Genomic DNA, 27,491 nt, shown 5'->3' with positions numbered 1-27,491 from the left:
ACATTTTTAAGGTGTAAAGTTGCTTCTATGACCTCTTCATTCCCAACTGTATGATTATGAACTCTGACTTCTTTGTTTCTCAGTGCCTCAGTCATCGTTTGTGGAGTCATAACAGGTTTTTATTTGAACGGTATCTGTTTATAATCAATCTGTATTCTTCTTTAATGCTTACTTACCCCCTGTCAACAAATAATTAAAGTATGTTTCCTTGAATACATTTAAAATAATCATAAAAACCCTCTTGAATTTGTAAAAATTTATTTACAAATGGGTAAACAGGAATATTTGTCCTGGTGTTGAATGGGCAAAAGAGACATGTCTGACATTATACAAAAATATCAACAAAAGTACAAAGGTTATGTTTCAAAGAAAACGCTTTTAGGGTCAAAACTTGAAAGCACATTGGTCTTCAGGGATCTGGAAGGTATAACTCTCTGCAAAAGCCTCAGGACAAATAGACTCATCTTCTGTCTGAAGGGTCAAAGAGGCAGAAAAGAAAAGTTACAGCAAGTAATGCATAAAGCATGTTTCAGTACATCAGTGTAACAGTGACTGTGTATGCAATGGTATGGTATGACGATCATGATCAGATCCCTAGAACAGTGGTTTTCACACTGTATTTGCCCAGGGCACACCAAAGATCAAGCCAAATTCTTGAGGTACACCATGTTCACACCTATGCAAAATAGCCCTTTTGACATTTTAATGTATCTTTATTTTTTGTACAGTTGTAATTATAACATGGTTGTACAAATCCTCATGGCACGCTTAAACTTGCCTTAAGGCACACCTGTGTGTGTCGACCCATCATTTCAGAAAAACTGCTCTAGAATGAAACTTATCCTAGGGACCCATTTTAAGTAAGGATGCACAAAAGTAACAGCATGATATTAGCTTAAAAAAATTAAATATCAGTATTGTGTATATAAAATTTCTGCTGATATACAACCAATATATCAGCTGTACAAATCATATATTGGCCTTAAAAAACTGTGAGCCCTGAACATTTTGAATAAAGCCCCAAATACAAGCCATGAGTCTACTTCTCACTCCTCTCTCAGCTGTGCTCAACTCAGGCTCTCTTTGCACTAATGACATGGAATTATATTACAATAGAATATATGTGTATACATTTGTATCAACATCAGCTAAAATGAGTTTTGAAATATCAGCACATCCGTTATTGGCAAAAAAGATACTGTGTATCCTAATTTTAAAAAAAATAAATGAAATGTTTGTTTTTATAACTGCTTCATGGTTTGGATTAAAGCTGAGCTTACACTGGGTGATTTTCAGCCAATTCAGACACAAATTTTGAGCTGCACAACAGTCTGGCAGGCTTTCAGCCTGAATGGCATTGTTTGTTGTGTAGTGTACAGTACTGTGCAGAAGTTTTAGGCATGTAGAGCGCTAACAGTTCTTCACAGGTCCTGATGTTCCACAACCCCAGGATGAAGAGAGGAGGGAAGGCAGCCCGAGTCAGTGTCGACACATTTGACATGTACGTGGGTTGCTAAGCAGCCAAGGTCGAGCGTAACAGCATTTCTTTTGTCCGGGCCTATGCACCCCTGGTAATACGCCCAGCAACCACCAACAGTTTTCAGGTGCTTAGAACATACACCCGACAACCAGGGGGTTGTTGCAACCCTCCTACCTGCCCTAACAGTATCCTAGGCTATGCACCACATCTACCCATAACTCTGCCCTGAAGCTGTGTTTTTTTTTTTTTTTGTTTGTTTGTTTTCATCATTTTTGTTTTTCATTTTTTTGTTTTCCCATGCCCTTGGTAATGTACAAAGACATCCAGAGCATGACCTGGGTTGTGTCACTCCTCTTTCCCGCCTGATGGGGCCCTCAGGTGGGTGTACACACCATTACATGCCTTACTTCAGCCTCAAATTTCGGCCCAAACAACGCCTTAAACTTCAGCACAGTACTGTACATGATAGCGACTGCAACAAGACCAGCTGTTCTTGACTGGTAGGATGGATTTCTGGCACATTTGAGATTTTGCTGGTTTGACTGTGCACACTCCCATGGTGAGAGCTGAATCCACAACTTTGGGCCATTTTCCTTTGTAAACTGTCAGACAGCATCTTATATCACCATGAAAATAGCAAGAATGCCTTTGATGAGCTTTTTCCTGAATATAATAAAGGAAATAAATGAGCAAGGAATAGGCCTACCTGCAGACACAGAATATTTGTTATCTTTAAGCTTTATGTTGTGTTTGCTGACGATGCTGTTTATGGTAAGTAAGAGGGAGATGGCGAGAGCAGTTTTGTTACTGTTTGTAGCTATTTGAAGCATAAAAATTAGACAATAGAAGTGACTTCAACTTCCATAAGTGAGACTTTTCAAAGGAAAGTCCATTGACATTTGTCACAGTCCGTCCTGACTTCACTTGTACATTGCAAGCACTAAGGCAATGGCCGATCATTGGACAGTACAGTGTTAGTGCCATGGCCATGTGTTGTAAACAATTCAATGTGAGCTGAATTCCACCCTGATGTGTGAATCCATTGATTATTTTGTTATGATTTTTAAGGGGAGTTGCAAAATTAGCTGTACCAAACTAACCCTGAGATAATTCTTTACTACATCAATGTAAATTTTGCATAGATCAAGAAAAGTTCATACTATGCATGTGTTCATTCTAGTTTTGCTGCATATGGCATTCCAGTTTTCAATACCGGCACTGATCACTGCTGCTGTCAAACTTCATCAAAGTTAATGCTTGTCAACTCTGATGGGCCCACCTTGCTCAGGGAACTTACATCTTCAGAGAAAAACTGATCTATAATGTTGAGGGAGGACTTGTACACAGCTTCATTTTCCTGGTACTGCAGTGCTTCAATCTTGTCCAAACCACCAATCTCCTCAATCATTATGCACATCTTCTCAATTTCACCAGTTTTGCGTGCCATCTGTGGAGAAAGGAGACAAATGTAGTCTATCATATGGCCCAGGTTAACTACTGCAAATATGTATTCAACTAATCACAACAATCCACAGCTTAATCTTAAAGCCCAGTTCAGAGCAAGCTTTGCAACAAGATGGATCCCAACAACTAGCAACAGGCCACTCTGCAACTTTCTAAAAGCATATCAGTTCAAATCACTGCAAATTAAGGAGACAGTGCATCATTTCTATAGTTACAAATTTTACAGTCACTCTATTTAAAGCTCTTTTCAACACAGAGAGCAACAGGGTTTTTTTTGTCATAAATGTGTAATATTACGCAGTATGAGGGTGGCAACACATTTTCATGGTACGTGTAACAACAAAATGCTTCGCTAGCTCAGTCATATCATGACCAAAAATATCTGCAGAGAACAATCAATTTTCCATGACCAACTTTAGCTCCTACAGCCTTGAATTTCTCATGTAGTAGCTCATATAGCACCACACGTCCTGCTTACATGCACAGCTGATGGGGGGACGGGAGTGTTTTCATGAGAACAGTTAATGAAAAAAAATAGATGTAATCATTTCCAAAATTCACAGCATGGTTTTACATAAGAAAATGTAATATTTACAACAAGTATTTGTTGGTTTTTATAGCCTTACCAAACAAGACTTCCCTTTCACATTTTACATTTATGCTTTCTTGCAATGCCCTGCAATCAGCTGCTTGCAACTTGCCAAACTAATTACAGCCAACATCATCAGATGGCTTGATCTGAACTGTATCGGCTGAGTTCAGACAGCTGCAACTGTTGCCAGCGTTGTTCCAAAATGGTCTTTGGTCACAAACCTTTGGTTTGAACTGAGCAGAATTTCTACAGCACTCAAAAGAATTTGCTCATTGGGGTATCCTTACAGATAAATTTACAGGCAAATTAAGATTTTTGCCAGCTTTTTCCTCCAGTTCTAGGTAGCTGTGCGCCACTTGATTGCACTCTTGATTAAGAATGGTTAGCCTCCTTCTTACTTCAAACCAACAATATTAGCTATATGAAATCCATACCCAACCTTAAATAATATAAATGGCTGATACTTCATATTGTTGTGGTTTTATATACCTTGATATGCATATACTGGTATTAATATAGTTTACAAAGATTAAAGGACAATTTTCACAGGACTACAGGAGCTGAGTGCAGCAGCCAGTCATGGGCCTGGATGTAATGTTACATCTGACTTAAACTGGAAGACCAATCTTAAGTTATATACAGTGCACCAGCTTTAAGCTTATTTAGAACTGCGTCTGGGTGTATCTGTTACACCTGGGATGAAAAAGCTTAAGTAACAAAAAATGGTAGTGCATCTTGTTTGCAGATTTATCAATGAAAAGGTATAACGAGAGAGTGAAAAAGTCATCTGTGATTGGAAAGGTTTCGTTTTAGCCAATGAGCTCTGCTTAAATAAGCAAAACAATTTCCCCTCAATACAAATAAGCCTGACAGAAACACAGAGCTGACCCTGCTCTGCGGGTGCCGATTGCTGCAAGTGTGTGCCAACATTTTTAAAACTCTTTTTTTTCAAAGGCTTTGTCATAGTCAGGCATTTAAATAAAACAGTGCTCTACTGTTTAGTTGAGTAACCTTGTGTGGTGCTACTGCAAGAAAATTTAAGACAGCAAGGAAGGCACCAGGAAAATTTGAAACACTGTGAGAGACAGTTGGTTTTATCAGAAGACATCATGCTGGGCTATAAGAAGCATTTCTTTGATTATACAAAAGAAATTCAGACTTTTCTTTTGGACCAGGTGAAGCTACAACCGTTTTGTCTTTGTGCACTCGGTGTAAATTTGAGCCTTGAAGTCAGTCATTACCAAGTAAGATGTAGGAGATAATACCAACCATATTTAGGCCCAGTCCCCTGTTCTTTTAAACAACTGGGGTAAAGTCTGCTTGTCACAGAATATCATATGTCTTAAAGACAAAAACTGTAGCAAAGAAAAGTTGTTTTTCTACCACGTTTTGAAAACTATACCAAATAAACTGCCAGTGTAATTGTACAATGAGGACAGTTTGTGGAAGTTAAATGATTTTTTTTTTATTATTCAGAAACAAGAAATTAACCAATACTGGGTGCCTAGGACTTTTGTAATCAAAAGAGAAATTGGAATTTCACTAGTATCACATTACAGTTTAAAGTACCAGTACCATGACAATCATTTAGTATGGTGTAGGCAGTTTACCTGTAGAATATTGCTGACTGCATCCAGAACGACTAATATGATTTTGCTGTCTTTGACCTTCAGCATGTTTAGCAGAGGCTCCAGCACGCCGCAGTGGATAAGGAAAGCTATTTGTTCTGCCGTTCCACCACTGGTGTAATTTGTGACAGCCCACACTGCCTCACTCTGGGTCACGTGGTCTCCCTTAACACACATAACATCAGAGGTTTAAGAACAGGGCAGTGATATAAAAGGGATTATTCTTAAAATAATATAAATTCATTTGAAATAGGTACCCAACATTATTCATTTGGTCTTTATTGGTGTATAAACTCCATCTTAGATGAGAAACTGAAGTCAGACAGGGTTACATATGATCTTACACATAGCTGCTGTAAACCAGCAAATGTTCTGCCCTGTAGTGGCCTATCTTTCAGGAAAGGTAATATGTATGGGTAAAAGAATTCTTCTCACTGATCGATAAAATATTTAATGATTATGAATGAAGAGATATTTTTGGACAACTGTAATAAGCCAGCTGCAGTTTCTGTCTCTCAGTTTCTGTGTGCATTCTGACCTGCTGCAGAATCTCCACCAGTACGGGTATCAGGCCGGCATTGATGACCTCCTGAATCTGGTTGTCCTTGCCAGCAGTGATATTGGACACTGTCCAGGCTGCCTCTTTTTGGATATTTGACTTATGATGGCGCATCAGCCTGGGAAACATCGCCAAGGCACCTGCATTTAGCACACGCTGAGTCTGCTCATCAGTCCCAGTCACAATGTTACCAACTGACCGTAGGGCTGGAGACTGAAAAATGAAGAGACGAGAGTTTGATTAGTTATCACACTTTAGGAATATTACAAGAGGGAGACAAGAAGCACGAGAAGTTTCACACACACGACCAAAAAAAAAAAAAAAAACAGAAAATAACAAGGTTACATCAATCAACAAATCATCAGCTTTCAGCAGAAAAACATGTGCATACACTGATCAAATGTTCCCTAATTCTGGCTTTAAAATCTCCCACACTAGTACAATGTTCAAGCTTAAGGTGACCCTGTAGCTCAGACCAAGATGCTGGAGCAAAAACATTAAAAACTCCTTTACCAAAGTCAGAACAAACACATTCAATCACTTCAAATACTTAAGGTAAAAAGCTGGTAACCATCACATTTTACTGAATAAAGATGTCAGCAACTGTTGCAGGAATCTGCACTAAACAGCTCTAACACCTAAAAGGAAGATTTGCCAGTAATGGAGGAGTGAGCAAGCTCTTACTTAGCCATTACTCATAAAACATAAAAACTATACCTTTTCTGTGTAAGAGAAGCAATAAGGAGAAAATTGATATGAGAAAAGAGGAATGTATGGAGTGTGAGGGACTTAATCAAAAAAGCAAACATCTAAAATTGGACATGTTGGTGAAAAGAGAGTATTTTAAAGGGCTTAAAGACCTTCACTAAAGGAAATGTGAGGACCTTTTTTGTGTTCTTCCAAAAAATTATGATTGCAGCCCATACCTGATGTTTCTAAAACGTATACTAGTGACGTTTAACTTTAAAAATCAACAGCACATACCACAATGGAGAGTTCCTCAAAGGAGAGCAGCTGAACAAGGCGGGGCACCACGCCAGCTCGCACCACCACCTCTATTCTCTCATTTGAACCATCCGTCAGGTAGGATATGGCCCAGCAGCTGTCTGCCAGAACCCCCTTGTCATCATGGTTAATGAGGCGCGCGAGAGCTGGGAGCAGCTGGTTCACTGCCGCTATTGGAGGAGCTGGGTTCTTGTTCCGACAGATGTTTGACAGGGTCCAGGTAACATTTCTCAGGTAGCCAGGCTGGTGTGGGGGGATAAGAGTTAATTCTTACTGTCAATTTCATTGTATAGATGAAAGGATTTCTCTGAGTTTCATCCCAGAAGTCCAATTCAAGGAGAAACCAAGAGACTTTCCAGATTTAACAAAAAAAATACTTATACTTTACTATACTTTTGGACCAAATACTTTTTCAGACAGAAACTTCAGCCTTTAAACACCCCTGTCCCTTCCATCAGCTGTGCACATGATCAGGACGTGTACCACTATATGAACTAATACATGAGAGGCTGCTGGTGGTACATTTTTCAGTGGGAAATTAATTATTCTCCACAGATATCTAAGTAATAACAACACTGAGCTAGCAAAGCATTTCTGTATTTATATGTGCTGTGAAATATTGCTGCCAATGTTGATGACAATGAGTTGGTGAAGAGTAGGAATCATACAACCTGATGTTACACATCATCATGATTATAGAGATACAAGGAAAAAACATTAACAGTACTGTCCTTCTTGTGGTGACAGATTTATTAGGCAGTAACTTAAGAAAAACATCATCAATGACACATCGTCTCCTCTAACAGCAGTGATGTGAACTGACTAGAATGTTGCAGAGTGGCTTGTCGCAAGCAGTTGTGAGTTTCATATCATCTAATTGCGAATCTTTGGTTTGAACTGGGCTTTAAAGTACATCTACCAGATACAGCGCCACATACTATGCCTTGAACATGTGTTTATGTAGCTAGCTAGAGCCTACTGTGTTTTAACAAAGCCATCAGTCATTCAGCATTAAAATTATGTGCTAAAATCTGTGGTCTATTAGTTTAGAAGGAACTCACAGGAAATTCTGCCAGATCATGGTGTTCAAGCACAGTAAGGAGTTGCCGAAGACCTCCCTGTTTGATCACAAGGTCTCTGTAGTTAGGTCCATCACCTAAATTAGGGCAGACAGGACAGAGTACTTATTGATGTGCTAAAAAAGACAAGATCGCTAGAGTTGTTAAACAAGAAAAACACATCTTTTGGGTGAGCATTTGCAAGATGGCCTTACAAATAAAAACCATTCATCAGTGTGGCATCTAATTACAGAAAATGGTAGGTTTGTTTTATCCTCTTTAACGGACTGAGAAAGTAATCCGAACAAGATCTGTTACAGCATTGGTTAGTAATACTCAATTCTATAATGCTAGTCCAACATTCCCCAGGTAGAGCAGGGATTAAGCTGGGAAGAAACATGATAAATCAAGCCAGGCTCTCTCTGAGAATGTACCATTAAAGGGTAGTAGTACTGGCACTCGGCAGCCTGTGAGTAATCAAAATATGAATAAGTCTGACATCAGCAGACACTCTAGCATCGTTAGTGCACCAAAAAGATCCTACAGTGACAACTCAAATTTATTCCCATGTAATAACTCGTGCTTAGATGACTTCTTGGGTCATGCCTGACAGTTTTGTATGTTTAATTCCAGCTGAAGGTAGGCTACTGCATTTCGCTTTAATTTGATTCATAATGCTGATGTGTTTTGAGCATGTGAATTGATTTACCTACAGCTAAAGTGCTCTTCAGACCTTCTTTTCTGTCTGTGTCTCTGCACTGACAGACAGTCAGAGAGTGGTGCAGGTAAGAGCAGAGGAGAGACGGTGATGTCTTCTTTTCCCTGACATTTTTCTTTACATCTACGGTCTTCCTGTTTATGTGTGTTTTTTTTACCCATTCACCTCAGTAAACAAACTTATGTGTTCTGTCTTGACATTAATTACCATAATATTAAAGCATGGTTATCACTAACGGTTTTCATGAAAATTCAAATATGAATGGCATGATAACTGTGGAGAGATTCTATCATGGTTATCTTTAATACTGTTAACCACTTCATCTCTAAGTCTAACATTGCAACACCACTAGACAAAAAAAAGACAAATAATAAGACAGCACAGTGAAATATTGGAGAAAAATAAGAAGATGCTGAATGTTGCTAGTACCTGCAATGTTACCCAGAGCCCAAATGGCCTGCTCACTGATGTGTAGGTGGGGAGATGACACCAGGTTGATAAATGCTGGGACAGCCCCTCCTTCAACAACGGCTGTGGTTTGTTCTGAGGTACCTGAGGCAATGTTGGTCAGGGCCCATGCTGCCTCAAACTGGATCGGTGGGTATTCATAATATGCCAGAAAACCAACAAACTTTTGGATAAGTCCTGCTTTGATAATACAGTCTATAGACGGGTTACAATCACTAGAGAGGAATCTCCTGAAAGTCAAGAATAAAACACAGTTGTAGAGTTAATCAAAGGAAAGTTAGTTCAAGGAAAGATAAAGATGTTTTGTATTTTAAAGTGTAAGATTAAACAAGGGCTGCAGGAATAGCATGCACTAGCCTGAATTATTTAAAAAATATATATAATTGTGATTATTTTTACACATACTGCAAATTCGATATGAATTGTTGTGTTACAGAGAAGTATCATTTTTGTGTTACTCATTTTGATTAAGAAAAACATATACAAAAAAAATAAAAGTAGGATTTTTTTTCAAACTATTTTTAAAAGTTGACGCTTAAATGTTTGCACAATCTGCAGAGCATAATATCTCTGCTGCTGAAAAAACATATTCAATTGTTTTTTTTGACTCACATTTCAGGTAAAAGAAATTTCTGCTCCTGCAATTTGAAAATTGCAGAAGGACATACTGTAATTTATTCTTAATTTCACTGAATAGCCCAGCCTAGCATGCAGCACGTGGAAATAAATAAATATTTGTAAAAAGTGCTTGAGACCATAGAAAAAGGAGTGTCTGATTGGTCTAATTGGTTTTTCACTGCTTGAAAACACAAAGAAAGTTTACACCAAGACTAAATCAGAATGTTTTGTTTGTAAGTATGACACATTAGCAAGGCAGGAATTATAGTTTTACCTGGCTGCCTGTGTGGCCTCCAGCTGATGATCTAAGTTCTGGCTGTTTACACCTATGACAATCTCCCCCAGAGTCCATTGCTGTAAAGGCTGTGGAAAAAGAAACTTAAGAGGATTACTTATGTGCCAACTAAACCTAGGTCACACACTAGCCCCAATATTCACAAGAACAAGCTTGGAATGAGTTACGGGCAGGTGTTACAGGATCAAGATTATGTTAAACAAACAGTGAGTAGTAAAAAAAAAAAGACATTTTGATGTTTGTCCAGACAAGACTGAAAATTAAAAACCTCTCCAACACTGTATGAAATTAATACTAAAAGGGCCTCATGTATATTTCAACTACCAGAAAGTGCAGGAAGCAAGTGGGAAAAATATTGCACTATGACAGTAAGGTAGAGAAATAAGTTTGTTTCAGGTCAGTAGCCTTTGAGCATTTCAAAACTGCCAAATCTAGTACCTAACCATAATGCAATGCATTTCAACACGCTCCTCTCTGTGTTTTTTAAGGATGCGATCTCCATTTTTAATTCTATATTCCACTGTATCCTAAAAGTAACAATACAGATAGCTTGCATTTCTGCAATGCCAGAATGTCCCCTCTGGAGAGCAATAAAACATCAGCTTATCTTATCAATATTGGGTTCCAATGCATTTTTATTTTGGTTTCAATTGTACAGTTTTTTGATATGTAAATTCAAAATTCTTTTGCTATGACAACCCCGGTAAAAAGGGTTTTAAAGGGGCAGTAGGGCTGACCTTATTGGTTTACCTGTACTTACCTGTACTTTGAGATCCTTTAGAATACACATTGGCTCGTCAAGAAGGGTCAGGACGTTTCTCCTTTTAAATATCTGTTCCTCCTTCTTTGCTCTCCGGATTTCCACGGTGAATTCCGCTCTTCTTCGTCTAAGTTCCTGAGAAAATCGGCATCACAAAAGAACAAAGCAGCACAACCAGTATATTAGGGTTAGATATGGCTTCAGTGGTGTTATTTCTGTCCGTTTAGTGGCAGAGCTTACATTGGCATCTTTCCCTTTGTTTTTAAACTGGGTGAGTCGAACTCCACTGTCGTTGGCAGATGACATTTCTGCTCCTGGAACGGTCATTCAGTATACTAGAGACGATAGAGGCACTCCCTGTTGAAACATGACAGTTTGACAGTAAAACTTATAAGACTTTGCACTGACGGCGTCCTTACGTTAGCTAGCTAGCACTCAAGATGAGATTTAGCTAACATTAGCTGTAAACCAGTGTTTCGCTTTCATGAGTTACCCCGTAATCTTTTGACTTTCAGCCGAATACGCCGGCGGTCGTCGTAGTGTCGTTGTGTCGCGATTGCACTTTGTTTATTTTGTGTTGAATATATTTCGAAGAGTACGTTGATATCATAACTGACAGCTCAACACAGATACTTCTTTTACGACCCTCGGCCGTTTTACTACAACAGATGTATTCAGCTCAAAGTCACAGTGGTCACCCGTTAACAACCGCGTTAAACCGAATCACCGACATGCTGTCTTCGAGGCAAGCCGGTTACCTAACGCCATGTGGCCCATTGTACATGGAGCCAGTCTGGTGAACCAAACTCAAAACCCGAATAACAAGAAGAATAAACATTAAACATCGAAAACGTAGGATATGACAACGACTTTGAGATAAAGTGAGATAACTAGTTTTAGATGAAATATTAAGCATGTGGCTAAGCTTACCTTCCCTTGATTCAATCTTGTTTTTTTTTTAAGTTGTTTTTTGTTTTTTGTTTTTTTACATTATGTGACGTCAGATAAATACCACCCTGATATTTCTGGATCTTGATTGGTTAGTTGGACTACAAGCACCGCCCTGAAGACTACGAGTAGGAAAAAAACACAACAGAGCCGTTGTCAAAGGCAACCACCGGTAATATCGCGAGACACGATGGCTTAGATGTTTTTTTTTTTTTGTGGACTCGAGCGGCCATGTCTGAAGTTCTTACGGTATCATCGCTCCTGTTTTTCGTCTATTTAATGTTCCCACGATTTCAAGCGCTGAAATACAGACATTTTTCCTATGTTTATGTTTGCCTTTCGATTAGATAAAAAACCTTTTGTTCATAATGCCACGTAATGACCCAGTGGCCTAATGGATAAGGCATCAGCCTCCGGAGCTGGGGATTGTGGGTTCGAGTCCCATCTGGGTCGCACTTATTTGCCTTTTAGGGGCCTTTAAAGGAAAATCTCAGGAATGATAGTAATAAATCGTAAATGGTCAACAGTTGTGAGTATCAGTGAGCGTTAGTTATTGAATAGTACACTTTGTGATTCCTGCAATGTGGCCTACGGGCAGAATTCATGATCAGTTTTTTACATCTTGTCAACTATAAACGAAATAAGCTTGGGTTTTAGAGATTTATTTGTGATGTTGCATCAAATCTGCACTGTTGTTGAATCTGCAGTTATTAATTTTATACCTGTTTTTGTTAAATTTGATCATAAATTAACTGATGTGATGCACCCATTGGCTGTGTTATGTCAAGACAAGTAAATTATATTAATGTGTACGGTATCTACCAGACGATCGAAAATGAAAAATAGGAAATGTTAACATTTAAAACACTACTAGCCAGTGTTTACATAGTGTAACCACATAATATGTTAACGTGTAAAGACTCTCAAAGTTTGCACACATTTGAACCTGAACCTACTGGTTGTGCTACCCTTGGCAGCAATAACTAAAATCAAACGTTTGCGATAACTAGTGATGAGTCTTTCACATCACTGTGGAGGAATTTTGGCCCACCCTTCTTCGCAGAATTGTTTTAACTCAGCCATATTGGGTTTTCCAGCATCAACTGCCCTCTAAGGTCACACCACAGCATCTCAATTGGATTTAAGTCCGGACTTTGACTTGGCCACTCCAAAACCTTAATTTCTTTCTTTTTTTTTTTTTTTTTTTTTATCTTTTGAGCCATTCAGAGGTGCACTTGCTGGTATGTTTCAGGTCATTGTCCTGCTGCATAACCCAAGAGCATTTGAGCTTGAGGGCATGAAATGATGGCTGGACATTGGCTTTCAGGATTTCTGGTAGACAGCAGAATTCATTGTTCCATTAGTCACAGCAAGTTGTACAGGTCCTGTAGCAGCAAAGCAACCCTAGACCATCATACTGCCACCACCATGTTTGACTGTTGGCATAATGCTCTTTTTATCAAATGCTGTGTTATTTTTACGCCAGATGTAACGGGTTGCACACCTTCAAAAAAGTTAAACTTTTCTCCAAAAGTCTTGGGGATCATTAGTATGTTTCTTGGCAAATGGTAGACCAGCCTTTGTGTTGTTTTTTGTCAGCAGTGGTTTTCACCTTTGAACTCTCCCTTGATGTCATTTTTGCCCAGTGTCTTTCTGATGGTTGAGTCATGTCACTGACCTTAACTGAGGCCAGTGAGGCCTGCAGTTCTTTGGGATGGTTTTCTGGGTTCTTTTGTGACCTCCTGGGAAGGTTCACCACTGTTCCTACTTTTCTCCATTTATGCCAGATAGGCTTGGGTTTTTTCCCCTTAATAAATAAAATTATCATTTGGAAACTGCATTTTGTATTTACTTGAGTTGTCTTTGTGAGATATTAAAATTGGTTTGATGATCCAAAACATTTCAGTATGATAAATATGCAAAAAATCAGGAATCAGAAGGGGCAAATACTTTTTACGGCACTGTGTATATATAATGCATTCAGAAAGTATTCAGAACCCCTTATTTTTTTTCAGTTAAAAATATTTTTTTCTCTCGCTAATATACACTCAGTACGCATTCACAACAAAGTGAAAACAGAATTTGAGAAACTTGTGAAAATCTATCAAAATAAAAAACTGGAATATAACGCTGACGTGCAAGACCATAATAATGAAGAATTTATCTAAAAGGAGTGTATTAAGTCTTTGCATTGATTTTTGTTTGCAGAGTTCGTGATGTGCTGCAGTTTCCCATTTTGACCACCAGAGGACAGTAGGTTAATGTCTTATGATTAAATCATTTAGAAACCTCACTCTTAGATTTATGGGGTATGGTCGCTTTGAGTGAAAGTGGGACATGCTTGCTATCAAAACAAACTCAGTTAACTCAGTTGAACTTAGACTCTGCTGTTAGAGATTTGTTTTGCTTTTAATCCCAAATTAGATAAATGATATTGCTTTTGAAATGAATAATGACACTAGCTACATTAAAAGAAGTATTGTCTGTTTCAGGTTTCCTATTTATAGGCTACCAAGGGCCATGCTTTGCATTCAGGACACTGAATGCTGAAAAAAATGCGGAAATATACTGATAGAAAAACAAGTTAAGTCAGTGCAATAAAAACAGCAGCTATGGACACAGGCCCTCATTTCAAAACTGAAAAGAAATGAATTGTGGTAATCACACATAAAAGAGTAGTATGAATGCTTCAGTCTAGTTAAAATTCAACAGTTGGAATGGTTGTGTTGGTATAGTTAAGCCCAGTTCAGAGCAAAGATTCAAGGCACAAGTCTATTTCAGAACGTCACTCACTGGAGACAGTTGTAGCTGTCTGAACTGGGCTGCTGCAGCAAAAAGTCATGCTGTAGCTGGTTTCAGGCCATTGCTAGCAGATAAATGTGATACAGGAAATGGAAATCCTCTTTACAGACTGTAAACACCAACGAATATCTGTTTAAAATATAATGTTTGGTTAGATTAAATGATGCTGTGAATCCTGGAAATTCTTAAAACTTTCCACACGGAAACTTCAGCCTGATAAACACCCCTGTGCCCTCTGTAAGCTTCGGCACACTCGCCACTGAATTAGTTTTTACTTTCACTTTTGACTTGACAAGTCTTTTCTTTTTGTGGTATCCTTTCACAGAACTCATGAATTAATTGTAATGCAAAACTTGAGTCATATTAAATACCATTTAATTCATTTTTGCACAAAGTACAGTCATGCAGGGAAGACAACTGGAAAGTAGTCCCGTGTTTTCATGGAACATAAGGTGAATATGAGCTAATTCATGAAAAATTTAAGGCAGTAAAATCTGTCAGTGGAAAAAGTTTGATCCTCAGCAGATACTTTAGTTATAACACAACTGACTTAACAAAAGTTTTTTATGTGTATTTATGCCTTGAAATTTTGCTACCAAACTACAATGGTGATGGCAAATGATGAGCACAACCAACACAGCCTTATATGCTACGCATTATCGAGATGAGAAGATATAAGAAAAACAGTTAATGTGCAGTTTTGTCTTTCTTTTCGACAGATTTATTGCAATAACTGCAACAGTGAGAGTCAGTGCTATGGAAAGGAGGCCCAGTCTCCAGTTGCAGCAGTGTGAACAGACAGGTTTTCAGAATGATGTAGAAAGGCCCGTCATAATCTCTTGCAAAGTTAAACTCATTTCATTGTGTACCTTTGGTCTGAGCTGGGCTAGAAAAAAAACTAATTTGGATTTTTAGTTTTTGTGGCTATTTTCCACCTGTATAACAGCTGAATAAAAGCAATATCACACCATTCAATCTACAGCCTCATGCTAAGGACTGAATCACAGCAGTGATGATATTCAGAATAAATTAAAACAAAATGGATCCATTCATTTTCAAACAAAAAGTAACATTTTTGAGATAATAAAGATGTAAATTTCCAAGAAAGAAAACAGAATGTCTTTGTTTTAATAACTTGAGTTTTTCTGGTTCAAAGTTGTAAAGTTTTACTTTACAAACTCAAAAATTTAAAGTCATACATTTGTGATATTATAAAGTCGTACATTTATGAGAAAACAAACTGAAAATAGTGGTTGGATAGCCCCAGTTTTGATAAGATGATAATGATGATGTGATCATTTTGGGCTAAAATCAAGTACTTTCTTATCTTTGTTTTTGTTTTGTTTTTTTTGTTTTGTTTTTGTTTTGGATAAAAGTCTCACAAACTCGTGTCAATTATGACACAATTGGTTTAAAGGCTTGTTTTTTGTCATGCATTTTTGTCTTCTTAAAATCAAACATTTCAATTATTTTCCCAAAAAAATCATCTTTATTTATTTTATTATTATTATTATTTTGGCCCTAATATGCTGTTATAATCCTCTAATCCATCTGTGAACATGGAGAATATGGAGATTATGACCTTTAATGCAGCAGGGGGAGCTCTAATTATTTTGGTGGCACTCTAAGGCCATCCATTTAAACACTATTTTCAAAAAAACAGCGTTCAAATGATTCTGAATGGTGTGATTAACACCTGGTACCTAAAGGATTAATTATGCAATGTCCTGTAATAAACCCTCCTCATTAACTAGTGAATGTCCACATAGCCTACATGTTACGCCATGTCACATCAGGGCTCTTTCAGAGTCAGTTTATGAATGAAGGGAGTGTCATGTTTATTTCTATGTTAGGGACGTCCCACCATCTTCCTTTCCACCCATCCCACCTAATTCCTGAGCTGCCCCTATAAAAATCCCAGGAATCCCTGCTCTGCAGCAGACCTTAGTGCTTGTTCACAGAGACCAACCAGGATGACAGGGATTATTGTGTTCCTCTTGTTTCTAGGGTTTCCTCTTGATAAGGCGGAAGAGCATGTTGTTAACGGTAAGTGTAGACATTTTTTCTTATCCCTCAGAATACCAAAGACTTAAATCAAACAGGAAACAGATTGTTTTAAGCAAATAAATGATATTGTCTTAGCTTTATTGTTGATGTTTGGATGTAGTCGTCTGTTTCAGAGCTGCATGCTGTTTTAATGCATTTAATTATGCAGCTTTGTATTTCAGCTGTACAGTCATTAAATCAGTATTCCTCTGTATTTGGTTAGTGGTATTCAAAATGGTGTCCCTATCTGTGGTAACTTGGTGTTAAAAAATCATTTATCAATGTCATTTAGATGAAAATATCATAAAGAGCACCAATTTATAACTCAAAATGTTTGGTAAGTTGGATCCACAATGTAGAAAAGTATACCTTTTCTGTTGAAAGTTAGTGCTATAGTTTAATTTCATAAGTGTCTGCTCAAATTAAAGATTGAGCGACAAGGGACTTTTAAATAAGCATCTTCAGTCAGCATGCAAATTGAATGACTTGGTTGTTGTAGCATTTTGTAAAGATAAAGAGGCTTTAATTCAAAGTTATGCTACTTTAAACACAGACGTTTCATTTGTGTCATGACAGAGCTGTACACACTGATAGAAAAGGGTCAGACTGGCTTTGTGGAACCTGCTCCAAGCAACCAGAGCTGGCCCCTGGTTAAAGAGCCCTCCCTGCCAATCAATGAGCTTCTAGAAAAGAGCAGCAAGACTGGCGAGTCCAAGTTCACCCTCCATCCTCTCCCCTCTGCCGTCTGGCCCAAACACAATGACCTGGCCCTCATTCCTCGACACCATAGTCCCCACAACAAGAGTAAAAAGGGTCCTAAAAGTGACCGCCTGGTGGAGCACAACAGCGAGAAAACCAGAGGAGAAGTCACCGGTCTGCTTCCTAAAACCTTATTAACAGGAGCTTCAGCAGCTGTTGCCACAAACAACAGCCGCACCGTGCATAAACCCAACCAGGACACACAGTCCAACATCAGCCCTCCTCAGCACAGTGAACCAGATGGACACCCCAACTCCAGACCCAGGCCTCCTGTCCACATACAGCCTCAGATTCAGCCACATCAGCCGGCCCCTTCCCCGCGCAAAGACCCTCCAAATCGACGTCTGGACCCAGAGGAGAACCGACCCGGGAAGTCCAGCCTCTATCAGTCAGGTATTGGTGCAGCATCCCGGAACAACAGCCGCCCTCCTGTGGTCTTAAACCGGCGCTCCTCCCCCAGCCTGCTCTACCAGTTCGACATCATAAGGCGAGGTAAGGGAGATTCATGTTTCCTGACCTTAGACAGAGCTGTCTACAAAATCAGGATCTATGGTTGTTCCCTTTTGAGCTTGAGCATTATCATTTAATAAACTCCTCTTTGGGATTAATTTCCGATTGTAAATTATATAAGAGTTATGGGAAATGTACTAAGCCTTGTGGGAAATTCTTTGATGCTCTATTTCTGAGTATTTATAAGCAATCTTAATCTGTACATTTTAACCTTTAGAATATGAAATTACACAACATCACAATAATTCAAACCAGCATGCATGTGTAAGTGAATGAAAATAAGCTGCAGAGACTCCCTTTTATTACTTATTTGCATTTTTTCCTTGTAAATTTAGTAGGTTTGTTGTACCATTTGAAGATGTAACAAAATTTTACTTTTGTTTGGAGGAAAAATGTAAAAATACAAAAACATTTTTACATGGAAGCCCTTCAATTACATATACTTTCGTTTAACCTAATTTTCTTGTGAAAATTTTTCTCAAGATCTTAATTTTTGCCAATATCCCAGCAAACAAGTCTACTTTTTTCCACAATGAGTTAATTTTTTAAAATCTTGAGAAAATAATTGAAATTTACTTATCACAAAAAACCCCCATCAGATAATAAGATAGATAAGAAAAAAATTGATTCACTATCAAGTAATCACTGGGTAAAATAAAATGTATTGATGATCTCCAAAAGTTTAAATGACAGCTAAAGTCCCTGCCAAAAAAGGACAAAGACAAGCAGCAACCTCTTGTATAAACAGTATATATAAAAAAGAAGCCAATGCAAAAGCGCAAAAAGCTGCAGTTCCTTGTATGTCCACTGGGGGCTGGCGTTAGAAGCGTTTGAAGTTCCATTCACACTGATGTTCAAAGCAAATTTTATAATTGGCACGCACTGTGTGAGGGTGGGAATTTTTCACAACTAGCCTGTTTTATCATCCTTAGGGCTAAAATGTGTTCTTAAATGTTCAAAATTAAGGCCTCGGAGGGGCCATTTTTGTGTTTGTGTCAGAGAGTCACTGCACGATTATTTTACCTAAGATTTTATATTTACATTTGTTTATTGTTTAATATTTAATGTTGTGTGTTAATATGTAACAAATACAATTTATTAAAAGTGAATATTTAAGCACCGCGGACCTATATATATATATATATATATATATATATATATTTTACAGCTCTGACAAATAACATGTACGATTGGATTATCGGATTAATAACTTATCTTTCTAATGCATGCACAGAATGAGCCTGTCAGTGCACACCACAATTCCCCCCAATCTGCACTTGTCGCCACTCTAATGCAGTCAGACAGTAGCAGCTGTCTAAACAATCAAAGAAGATTGATAATTCTGATTAGCATGATGACCTTCTCGATGAGTAGTGTGTGTGTTCCAAAAAAACAAAGCTGGAACATTCAATTAAACCGAAGTGATAAGTACTCTCTGAGGGAAGAAGTTATTATTTCAATGAAGCAATACCAACCAGCCTTAAGTACAATCTCAATGCGAAGCATGCGTTGGTCATTGAAGGGAGTTCAAGTGGAACGCTGAAACCACCCTTACTGAACAATGCAGGCCCCTAGTAATTGCAATCAAGATTAGTTTTTTTTTTTTTTTTAATTGTATCTTTTATTTGGAATGAACATCAGCATGGACATCAAGATTAGTTTTATGCAGTCTGTGGTTTTAAGTGCATGTCATTTCTAACCTTAATTTTCCCACAATTTGTCAGTGTTCCCTGTCTATTTACAAATTAAGATATTTCAAAAATATACATTTTTCTTAACGTCTGTGAAAAGAGATCAGTCTTATAACTATTACAAACACTTACACACAAGGGTCGCACAAACACGTGATAAAGGTGGGTTTTATTTTTGCCTCAAGAATAAACACCACCGATAACATCCACTTTACTAAATTCTAACATTGTCTGGCTTTTCTTATTTGATGTAGAGGATGTCATGACACTGTTGCACACTAAGTGAGAGTGTTTAGACATTATAATTATTGATATGGAAAATCTTACATACCACCACCTCCAGTCCTGTGCAGAGGAATGTCGCCTGGGTTTTGTAGTTTAAAACGTTGTCCTTTTTTGTACTCATGCTGGAATGAGAGTCTGGATCTGTGCAGGCTCTTCTACTCATTCTTCATCCCCTCCTTCCTTTGTGTTTGTTATCTGCAGAGTCTTCTGACTTTATCCATGATGCCTATTGCATGAGCGAGTGTAGGAAGGAGAAGGAAGAGAGAGAGTATTACTGCTACAGTGAGTTTGGTATGTATACAAAGGGGACAAATATCCAGTAAATCAAGTTTTTAAAAAAGTTCTATGAATCTTTTTTGTAAGCTAAGAACTTTTTGTGTTTCTATGCTGCTTTTTGATCTATATATCGCAATTTTCATTTGTTCATTATGTGTAACCCATTATTTCTTGATAGACTTATTTGAGTATCAACTAAACACAAGTGTGATAATTCAAGACTGATGAGTTTTTAACATCGGAGACAACAGAACTTCACACATTGAGAACATTTTCTGAAAAAAGACTGATAACTATGGAAGCCTATTACAACCACTCAAAAAGGAAGAAATATAAAAGTTAAGTTTTTGAAAATAAAATATAAAATAAACTAGATAGTAATTCAACACTCTGAGGTAAATACATAAAATATTATGTAAGCCATAATTCCTTTGAGGACTACCATAAGCACAGCAATAAATTTAATATCATAATTATAACTTAATCACATTTTCCAACTTATCTCCTAATTTTATTTTGAGTTAGTTATGTTATTTTAAATATTTATAGAGTTTTCTTCTTTTTGTCATTTTAAGTTGCATAAATGGGCTTCTGTAGATATTACTCTTTTCAGTGCACAATAAATAAGAGGCCAAAGCAGCTAGTTCCCCTAGCATAGCACTCAACTTGTACCAGAGGATATAAGCTTTTTATTTATGTATTAATTCAAAGGTTATTCAAAGGCAACCCTTTCAAGACCACCAATATACAATGTAAATCCTGCTTGCAGAATCCATACAAAACTTGAAGCGTTACAGGTCACATTTTACGCAAAATAAACTTTTCAGGATTTTCTAACAAAATATGTGCCCCTGGCTTACCCACAATCCCTAACCTTGCAAAGCAGATGGATACACCTGTTTCCGTGTTTCTCATTGGCAAATTTATCTTGCAAAGCTCCCGTCTGAACTGTTTGGGCCTGGTTAGAAAGTGACAGGACCAATCAGCGATGAGGGGCAGTATTTTCAGGCACGGCAGAGCCATGACGTAAGCAAGCAGCAACAAGAGGCTGGTGCAATTATGGCGGAAAACACTAGCATGGATGCTGCTAAAGCGTCCGTTTATCAGAAATTGACGACATTTCTTTGTTAAAAGAAGAACACAGAACAGCATTGAGCTGTTTTCTTTTCAAAAACAACAAAAGTCGTGTACTGACATGTCTACAGATGCCATGGTCCACGTTATGCAGTTCTGTATGGAGTTTACTCCTCTGTAGCAGCTACGTCTAGTGTTTTGTTGCTCTGATTGGCCCATAAAGATGTGACAGACAGAACGTTCATCCAATCACCCTCAGAGTTTTCTTTTTTTTTTTTCAAAGTCTCTGCCCTTTCACAAACGCTGTGTATGAGTGGTTTTCCAGATGGATGTGTAAAACACATCCATCTGACGTGCCAGGTTACACAATCCAACCAAGAATCATAACCCCCCCCCCCCACCCCTCAGAAAATGTGTGATGAAACAAGCCATTCTCAGATTTTCCCCTCATGATGTCAGAAAAAAGTTCCGCCCTCCAGGTCTAGAAAGCCGAGAACCTAGTGCCTTACCCTACGTAATGCATTTACAGTACGTGTACTTGTTACCTGGGCCTCCCTCAGTGGATGTAAAACCCCCCCCCTGCCTGTGGGGTTTGTGTGTGGGTGACTTACCGCCCTGAGACACCGTGCATGCCGCTACCAGCTCGCTCTGGGTCAACCAACATTGGCGATCTCCTGCAGCCACTCGCTTTCGTAGTTGTTTGTTCATGTATAATGTGCTCTCAACATCCGTGATGTGTGGACGAAGAAAATACCCAATGTCCTGAATCCGTCTTGTTTGTCTTTGGAGCAGTGAGTTTTAATGTCCTTCTGACTTGGCGTCCATTACTCTCCAGCCTCTTCACCTGCCTCCACAGGTGTACCTCATAAGGCTGATCAGTCAGAGCCACCACACCCACCACTGTGTGACCTCAGTCATGACCCTGCTTCTCTCCGCCTACCAACCACACCTACCGCTACAAGACATTAACACTAAACTAATTTCCTCAAACAGTATCATAACACACATCCATTAAGCCACATCCATTTCCTGAGAGGAGCGGGGTCAGGGGCAGAGTCAGACAGCTCATTAACATTTAAAGCCACAGACACAGAAACAGCTCCTCTGAGCAGGGCTGTAACAGAGAGTTTTTTAGACATGCAAAAATCCAATACTGGAGTGTTTTTGCAGCAACAAACTTCACAAGCATGTTTTGGGGACCTCTGAGACCAATATAAACTTGTCTTAAAGGGGTAAAATATGTGACCTTTAACAAATGTTTTGTGTGCAATCTTTAGAGTCTCCTCATGGTGGTGTTAGCTTTCGCCTTGTGCCACAGCACGGGTTGCTAGCTTGGACACTGCTATAGAATTAAAAAAAAAAATCTTCTTAGTGAGTGAGGTGTATTCGAGAAAACAGGTCATATATTTTTTTATTTTACCTTTGTAAGTTTCTCTTTTTATAGCCGGAAAAAAGCAAGTTGACTGTTAGCTCAGAACTACATTTTTTTAAGCTAGCGTAGCTAACAGCATGTTGTAGCTTCTTATTTACTCTCTATCAAATGTCAAGAGTGGTATCAGTCTTTTTTCCTCACTCTGGGCTAGAGGGAAGCTAACCCTACTGATCCATTAAAAAAAAAAACAACTCACATTTCAAAAATTCACCTTAACTTCATTTTTACGTATGTTTTCGTTTGCCTAAAACAGCCGTCAATGGGATCGTGCACGACATCGACGTGCTGCGTAAAGGGATACGGCTCATTACTCTGATGGTGAGCAGCGATGGTTTCTACAAGATGAGTCGCCTCCACGTGACCCCAGACAGCTTTTTCTTTAAAGTTCGCCTTCTGGTCCTCGATACCTACAAGTGCAGCAAGCCCTGCCCTGACATCAAACTTGGTGAGTGTAGTAACATTCTGACAGCTGAAAACTAAACTAACCTTTTATTACTTATTGCTTTCTTGTTCTTGAGTGGTTCAAAGAAACAGTTAAATACAGATGTATGGTTTAGTATACAGAGGGATAAAACATCAAGTTTCTTTTTAAATTTTCCCTGTTTTAGACGATAACGTTGTTTTTCTGAGGTCAGCAATTGCAGAAATAGCTATTTTTCTTAGTAAACATGAAAATGTTTTGACAGTGCTCCTTCTGCAGTAATGTAACAATTTCCTGTATGTGTTTAAAGGGACCAGATACATCGTGATGGGTCAGCTCTACCACCGGAGGCGCCATCTTCCCAGTGACCTCCTAAACCTCCTGGGAGGTAAACTGAAGCCTGGAGATGGCCTCTTGCGAAGTAACAACTACGTCAAAAGGTTCAACAAACGGAGACACCAGAAGGCCCTGGAGGCCACCCGCTCCAGGTGTAGGTGAACCAAAGAAAAGACTATCACCCCCTGCTGCAGGGGAAGAGACACTGCAGCATGAACTGCCATAACCTCTCAGTATTGTTTAAGGCAAAAGACACTTTTTTAGAAATCATGAATTATTTTCCTACAGGCTGCCAAGTTGCTTCATTAATCCAATTCATGTTTTGTTTTTCTTATCTGTTTAATTCTTGTAAGCACCAACATGTTGCATGTACAGGCACATTGCAAATATTTAAGTACCTTGAAAAAGTTATTTTTTCCCATAATTTAATTAGAAAATTTAAAATTATATATATATTCTAGATTCATCACACACAAGGTGAAATATTACAAGCTTTGTTTTGTTTAAAACTAATTGTTACAGTTTACAACTCAGAACTACAGAAATGTTAACCTTGAGAAAGATTATGTTCATTTATACATTAAGTACTTGGCCGGGGCTCCTTTTGCACAATTTACTGCATCTAGGAGTCACAGCATGGCGCCACTCAGTCTGTGGCACTACTGGGGTGTTATGAAGCCCAGGTTGCTCTTATAGCAGCCTTCAGCTCATCTGTATTGTTGAGTCTGGTGTCTCTTATCTTCCTATGGACATTTCCCCAGAGATTGTCTATGGAGATTCAGTTCAGGCTAGTTTGCTGGTCAGTCAAACACAGTAAAACCATGATCAGCAAAACCAGTTTCTGGTAGTTTAAAACAGGACTTTCGACCACCAGTGGTCTGCTTCTTTTTCCTTAGTTCAGGTGAGACTCTGATGACATCTGTGGTTCAGGAGTGGCTTGACTCTTACAGTATGATACTTGTAGCCCATTTCCTGGACCTGTCTTGTGGTGGCTCTTGAGCCACTGACTGCAGCCTCATTTGACTCCTAGTCAATCTCCCCTAAATTCTTGAATCTGCTTTGCTTGACAACCCTCTGATGGCTGTGCTCACCCCTGTGTACCTTTTACCACACTTTTCCCTTCTAGTCAATTTTCCATAAATATGCTTTGATACAGCTTCTGAAAACAGCCTGCCCTTTCAGCAGTAACCTTTTCTGGCTTACCCACCTTTGGGAGGGTGCCAGTGATTATCTTCAGAAAAACTGTCAAGTCAGGAGTCTTCCCTGTGACTGTGGTTGTGAGCACTGAACCAAAGTGAGAGAATAAAGACTCAGGAAACCTTTGCAGGTATCTTGAGTTAGCAACCTGTTTAGACCTTTGCTCGGGAGTAAAATAACCAAAAAGAAATTGGACTTTTCACAATATTTTAGCATACAGGTTTTTTTTATTTTGTAGCTGTCACATGTCAGGATTAAACAAACACACACACACACATACACACAAAAAGCTTTCACTTTGTGTGTGATGAATCTGGAATATATGTAAGTTTTTCTTTTTGAATGAAATTGAGAGGAAAAAATAACTTTTTCATGATAATGTATTTTTTAGATGTGCCTGTATATAGGAAATATAGTTGCTTCAATCAAATTGATTTTTTGAATTATAATTTCATAATGTCTGAGACTATTAAGAAACCCCCATCACCTCTTGTTCATGTTTTACAGTAGCAGCTCTACTCAAATCCTCAAATATTCATGGCTGGTTCATGAAGTTCCTTATCAGGAAATTTGACCCCATAGTTATGACACTACTGTCATTTTTAACATTATCATTCTTTTATTTTACCCTCTTGTCTTTAGAGCCATTTTGATTGCAAGAAAATCGATCAGCATATCTATGAAGTCATTATTAATGTAGAAATAGTTAATTGATGGCTCAAATTAAAAAAAACTTTTCCTTATATCCTGCTTTTGTTAAAAAAAAAAAAAAAAAACATTCTCCTCCCGTTCAGGTTGCTTCTGCTCTGAAACTGCCACTCTGGTTTTTCTCTGCCTGCATACAAAATTTTCTCTGCACACACTCAACGCTTTCTCTGAATAAAAGAAACAGGTATGGAAGTGACCAATCATGTTTGTTCTGCCTGCTGCCACTGTGCTGTTTTCAAGGAGATTTTTGCTTTGACCTTACTATGAGAGTCCCTACATTCTATCACATACACACACATAGTAAAAGTCTCAGATCAAAAAAAATAAAACACTTGAGCATTATTCACTAAAAATCTGAAAAAGCAGGCCAAAAAGTGAACTCAGTCTAAATAGCTGAACATTTTGTCAACTCCTAAAAAAGCAAAAATTAAGTCTGTAGGAAGAACTGGGTTGGAGATAAAGGGCTTGGAAGTGAATGTGACTCTCATAGTAAGGTCAAAGAAAATGTCTTCCTTAGCATAGTAACAACAGGAGGAGCAAACATGATTGGTCGATACTGTACGCATTTCTTATTGGCAAGTCCTTTAAAAAAAGTCCCGAAGCAGAATACGTTTGGTGCATATAAAGGAAGTTTTGAGCGTGCAGAGAAAGTTCCATACGTGAGCAGAGAAAGTTGTGAGTGCACAGAGAAAAATCAGAGTGGCAGATTCACAGGCAAGTTGAAGCAACTTGAAGAAAACTTTGAGTGGGCAACTACAGACAAGAGAGCAAGTAGACACTTCAAGCACGGAGGAAATCTAAACACAAAGGCATGTTTTTATAAAATGTGTGAGGAAAAATCAGAGCCTAAAATCAGTAAGCACTTAATGTTTGAGTTTTGCTGCAATAATGACTCCATACATATTAATTTAAGTTTATCATACAATAAGTACACAATAGGAAAAGTATGCATTTTTTTTAATCTCATCTCACATGTTGATTATTTTAATCATGCAGATTCCTTTTATTTGTTGATCACACATCTAAACCTACAGGAAACATCATATTTTGTATTGCACTGAATACTACTGTTTTGCAACACCCAAATCTGCTACATGTTGTCACTGTGGTTGTTTTTGGTAAGCAGGAAATGCACTGTTATTGTTCTGATGACCAAAGGGAGTGAATGACGGCCTTAAAAAAGCAGCAATGAACCTCAGCTGAGGAGTAGGAGGACAGAACAAAGGGAAAGACAGCACAGGACCTTAGCTTGTCATGAGAGCGGCTTATTTTTCTAACTTTAATTGTGTGTCCATGATGAAATATATGCCTGAGTTAGACCAGGACATCAAAAGAAGCCTTGCTGAATGAGGACGGTGCATGTTGTTGTAGGGATGAAGCCATAACTCTAATCGTAGGAATCTGATCCTCTCCACACCTGGACACATGACTCGGGAAAGTGCCTCTTTCACTTCTCCTCTTTGGGATGGCTAAGGTTTTCTTGCTTACAAACACATTCTCCTCTGTGGAGGCCAAAGCTCAAAAAGGGGGTGTTTAAAGTATTTAGGGAGGATCACAGAGAGCGGAAAGCGGGGGCAAGGTAAAAAGGAATTAAAGGTTATGTAAAAAGACAGTGAGAGGGTATGTCTTTCTACATGGACAGCTTCATATTTAATCAGAAATCCTTTGCTTGGTTGTATTTTGATTTTTATGTGATGCTTCTAAGGAATGGGAAAAGATTTGCACTGAATGCTTACATTGCTTTACAAAACATAAACAAAATAAAACAGTTTTTCTTTGTTAATCTTTAACCATGTGGGAATTTTTTTAATTTGTCTTCAAACAAGCACTGCACTCACGCTATCACATCCATCTGCTCACTGAAAGATCGATCCTCATTATCATTCCCAGTGATTGCATGAGAAGGAGCCCCTAAACTAAGGCACTCTAATTAGACTTTAACAACCATGGTCTCTGTCTGGCCTGCGGGAAGAGCAACTGACTTGGGAACTTGGACGTTGAGTCAGGCAGGGCTAAGCCTCTTTTCTCTCCCTCTGTACGTCTGTCAGCTGGGCCGCTCAGTTCCCAGGCTCCAGGAAGCCTCTATCTGGGATCAGCGCTGGAGGGAACAGATGCAGGCGGGCAGGAAACGGGAGCCCGCTCCACATCTTGGCTACTATCACAGCAGGAGGACATTCCTCATCACAAGGAGAGGGGAGAGGAGGGGGAGGTTGTAATATCTCTTAGTTGCTTCCTGTGTGATAGCCCCCAAGCCACAAGTGGTGAGTGAGAGAAAGGCGCAAGATTGGTGGAGTGGAACCACTTGGGGTTTGTGGTCATCAGCTGTGATTTGGGCGTTGATGCAAGCCTCTGGATTCATTT

At 38.6% G+C, this 27,491-nt stretch overlaps 2 protein-coding genes and 1 non-coding gene across 5 annotated transcripts; 2 read left to right on the top strand and 1 right to left on the bottom strand.

Annotated features, from left to right (window-relative positions):
- Positions 1-241: 241 nt before the first annotated feature.
- LOC121509016 (importin subunit alpha-1-like) lies at positions 242-11,625 on the bottom strand. 3 transcript variants are annotated; one of them, XM_041786191.1, is made up of 11 exons: positions 11,576-11,625; positions 10,886-11,002; positions 10,646-10,780; positions 9,865-9,953; positions 8,934-9,202; positions 7,790-7,884; positions 6,708-6,971; positions 5,703-5,936; positions 5,147-5,329; positions 2,778-2,927; positions 242-471 (listed from the first exon to the last, which is right to left on the bottom strand). In XM_041786191.1, exons 2-11 carry the CDS (start codon positions 10,970-10,972, stop codon positions 385-387), a joined length of 1,593 nt encoding a protein of 530 aa, XP_041642125.1. In that variant the 5' UTR covers positions 10,973-11,002; positions 11,576-11,625; the 3' UTR covers positions 242-384. The 3 variants fall into 3 exon arrangements, with proteins under 3 accessions (XP_041642125.1, XP_041642126.1, XP_041642127.1); XM_041786192.1 differs by lacking the exon at positions 11,576-11,625 and adding an exon at positions 11,139-11,403; XM_041786193.1 differs by lacking the exon at positions 5,147-5,329.
- Positions 11,626-11,973: 348 nt separating this feature from the next.
- Positions 11,974-12,046, top strand: trnar-ccg. Its single transcript has one exon. It is a non-coding gene; the product is annotated as a tRNA-Arg (tRNA).
- A 4,308-nt stretch (positions 12,047-16,354) lies between these two features.
- LOC121508653 lies at positions 16,355-26,833 on the top strand. The gene is made up of 5 exons (XM_041785644.1): positions 16,355-16,441; positions 17,018-17,692; positions 19,888-19,977; positions 22,722-22,913; positions 23,200-26,833. The coding sequence occupies exons 1-5, from the start codon at positions 16,369-16,371 to the stop codon at positions 23,385-23,387; spliced, it is 1,218 nt and encodes a 405-aa protein (XP_041641578.1). The 5' UTR covers positions 16,355-16,368; the 3' UTR covers positions 23,388-26,833.
- Positions 26,834-27,491: the final 658 nt, after the last annotated feature.

This window comes from Cheilinus undulatus, linkage group 4 (assembly GCF_018320785.1).
Source record: "Cheilinus undulatus linkage group 4, ASM1832078v1, whole genome shotgun sequence".
Taxonomy (NCBI): domain Eukaryota; kingdom Metazoa; phylum Chordata; class Actinopteri; order Labriformes; family Labridae; genus Cheilinus; species Cheilinus undulatus.
Note: the sequence above shows the minus strand (reverse complement) of the source record. Positions and strands in the feature narration are given on the sequence as shown.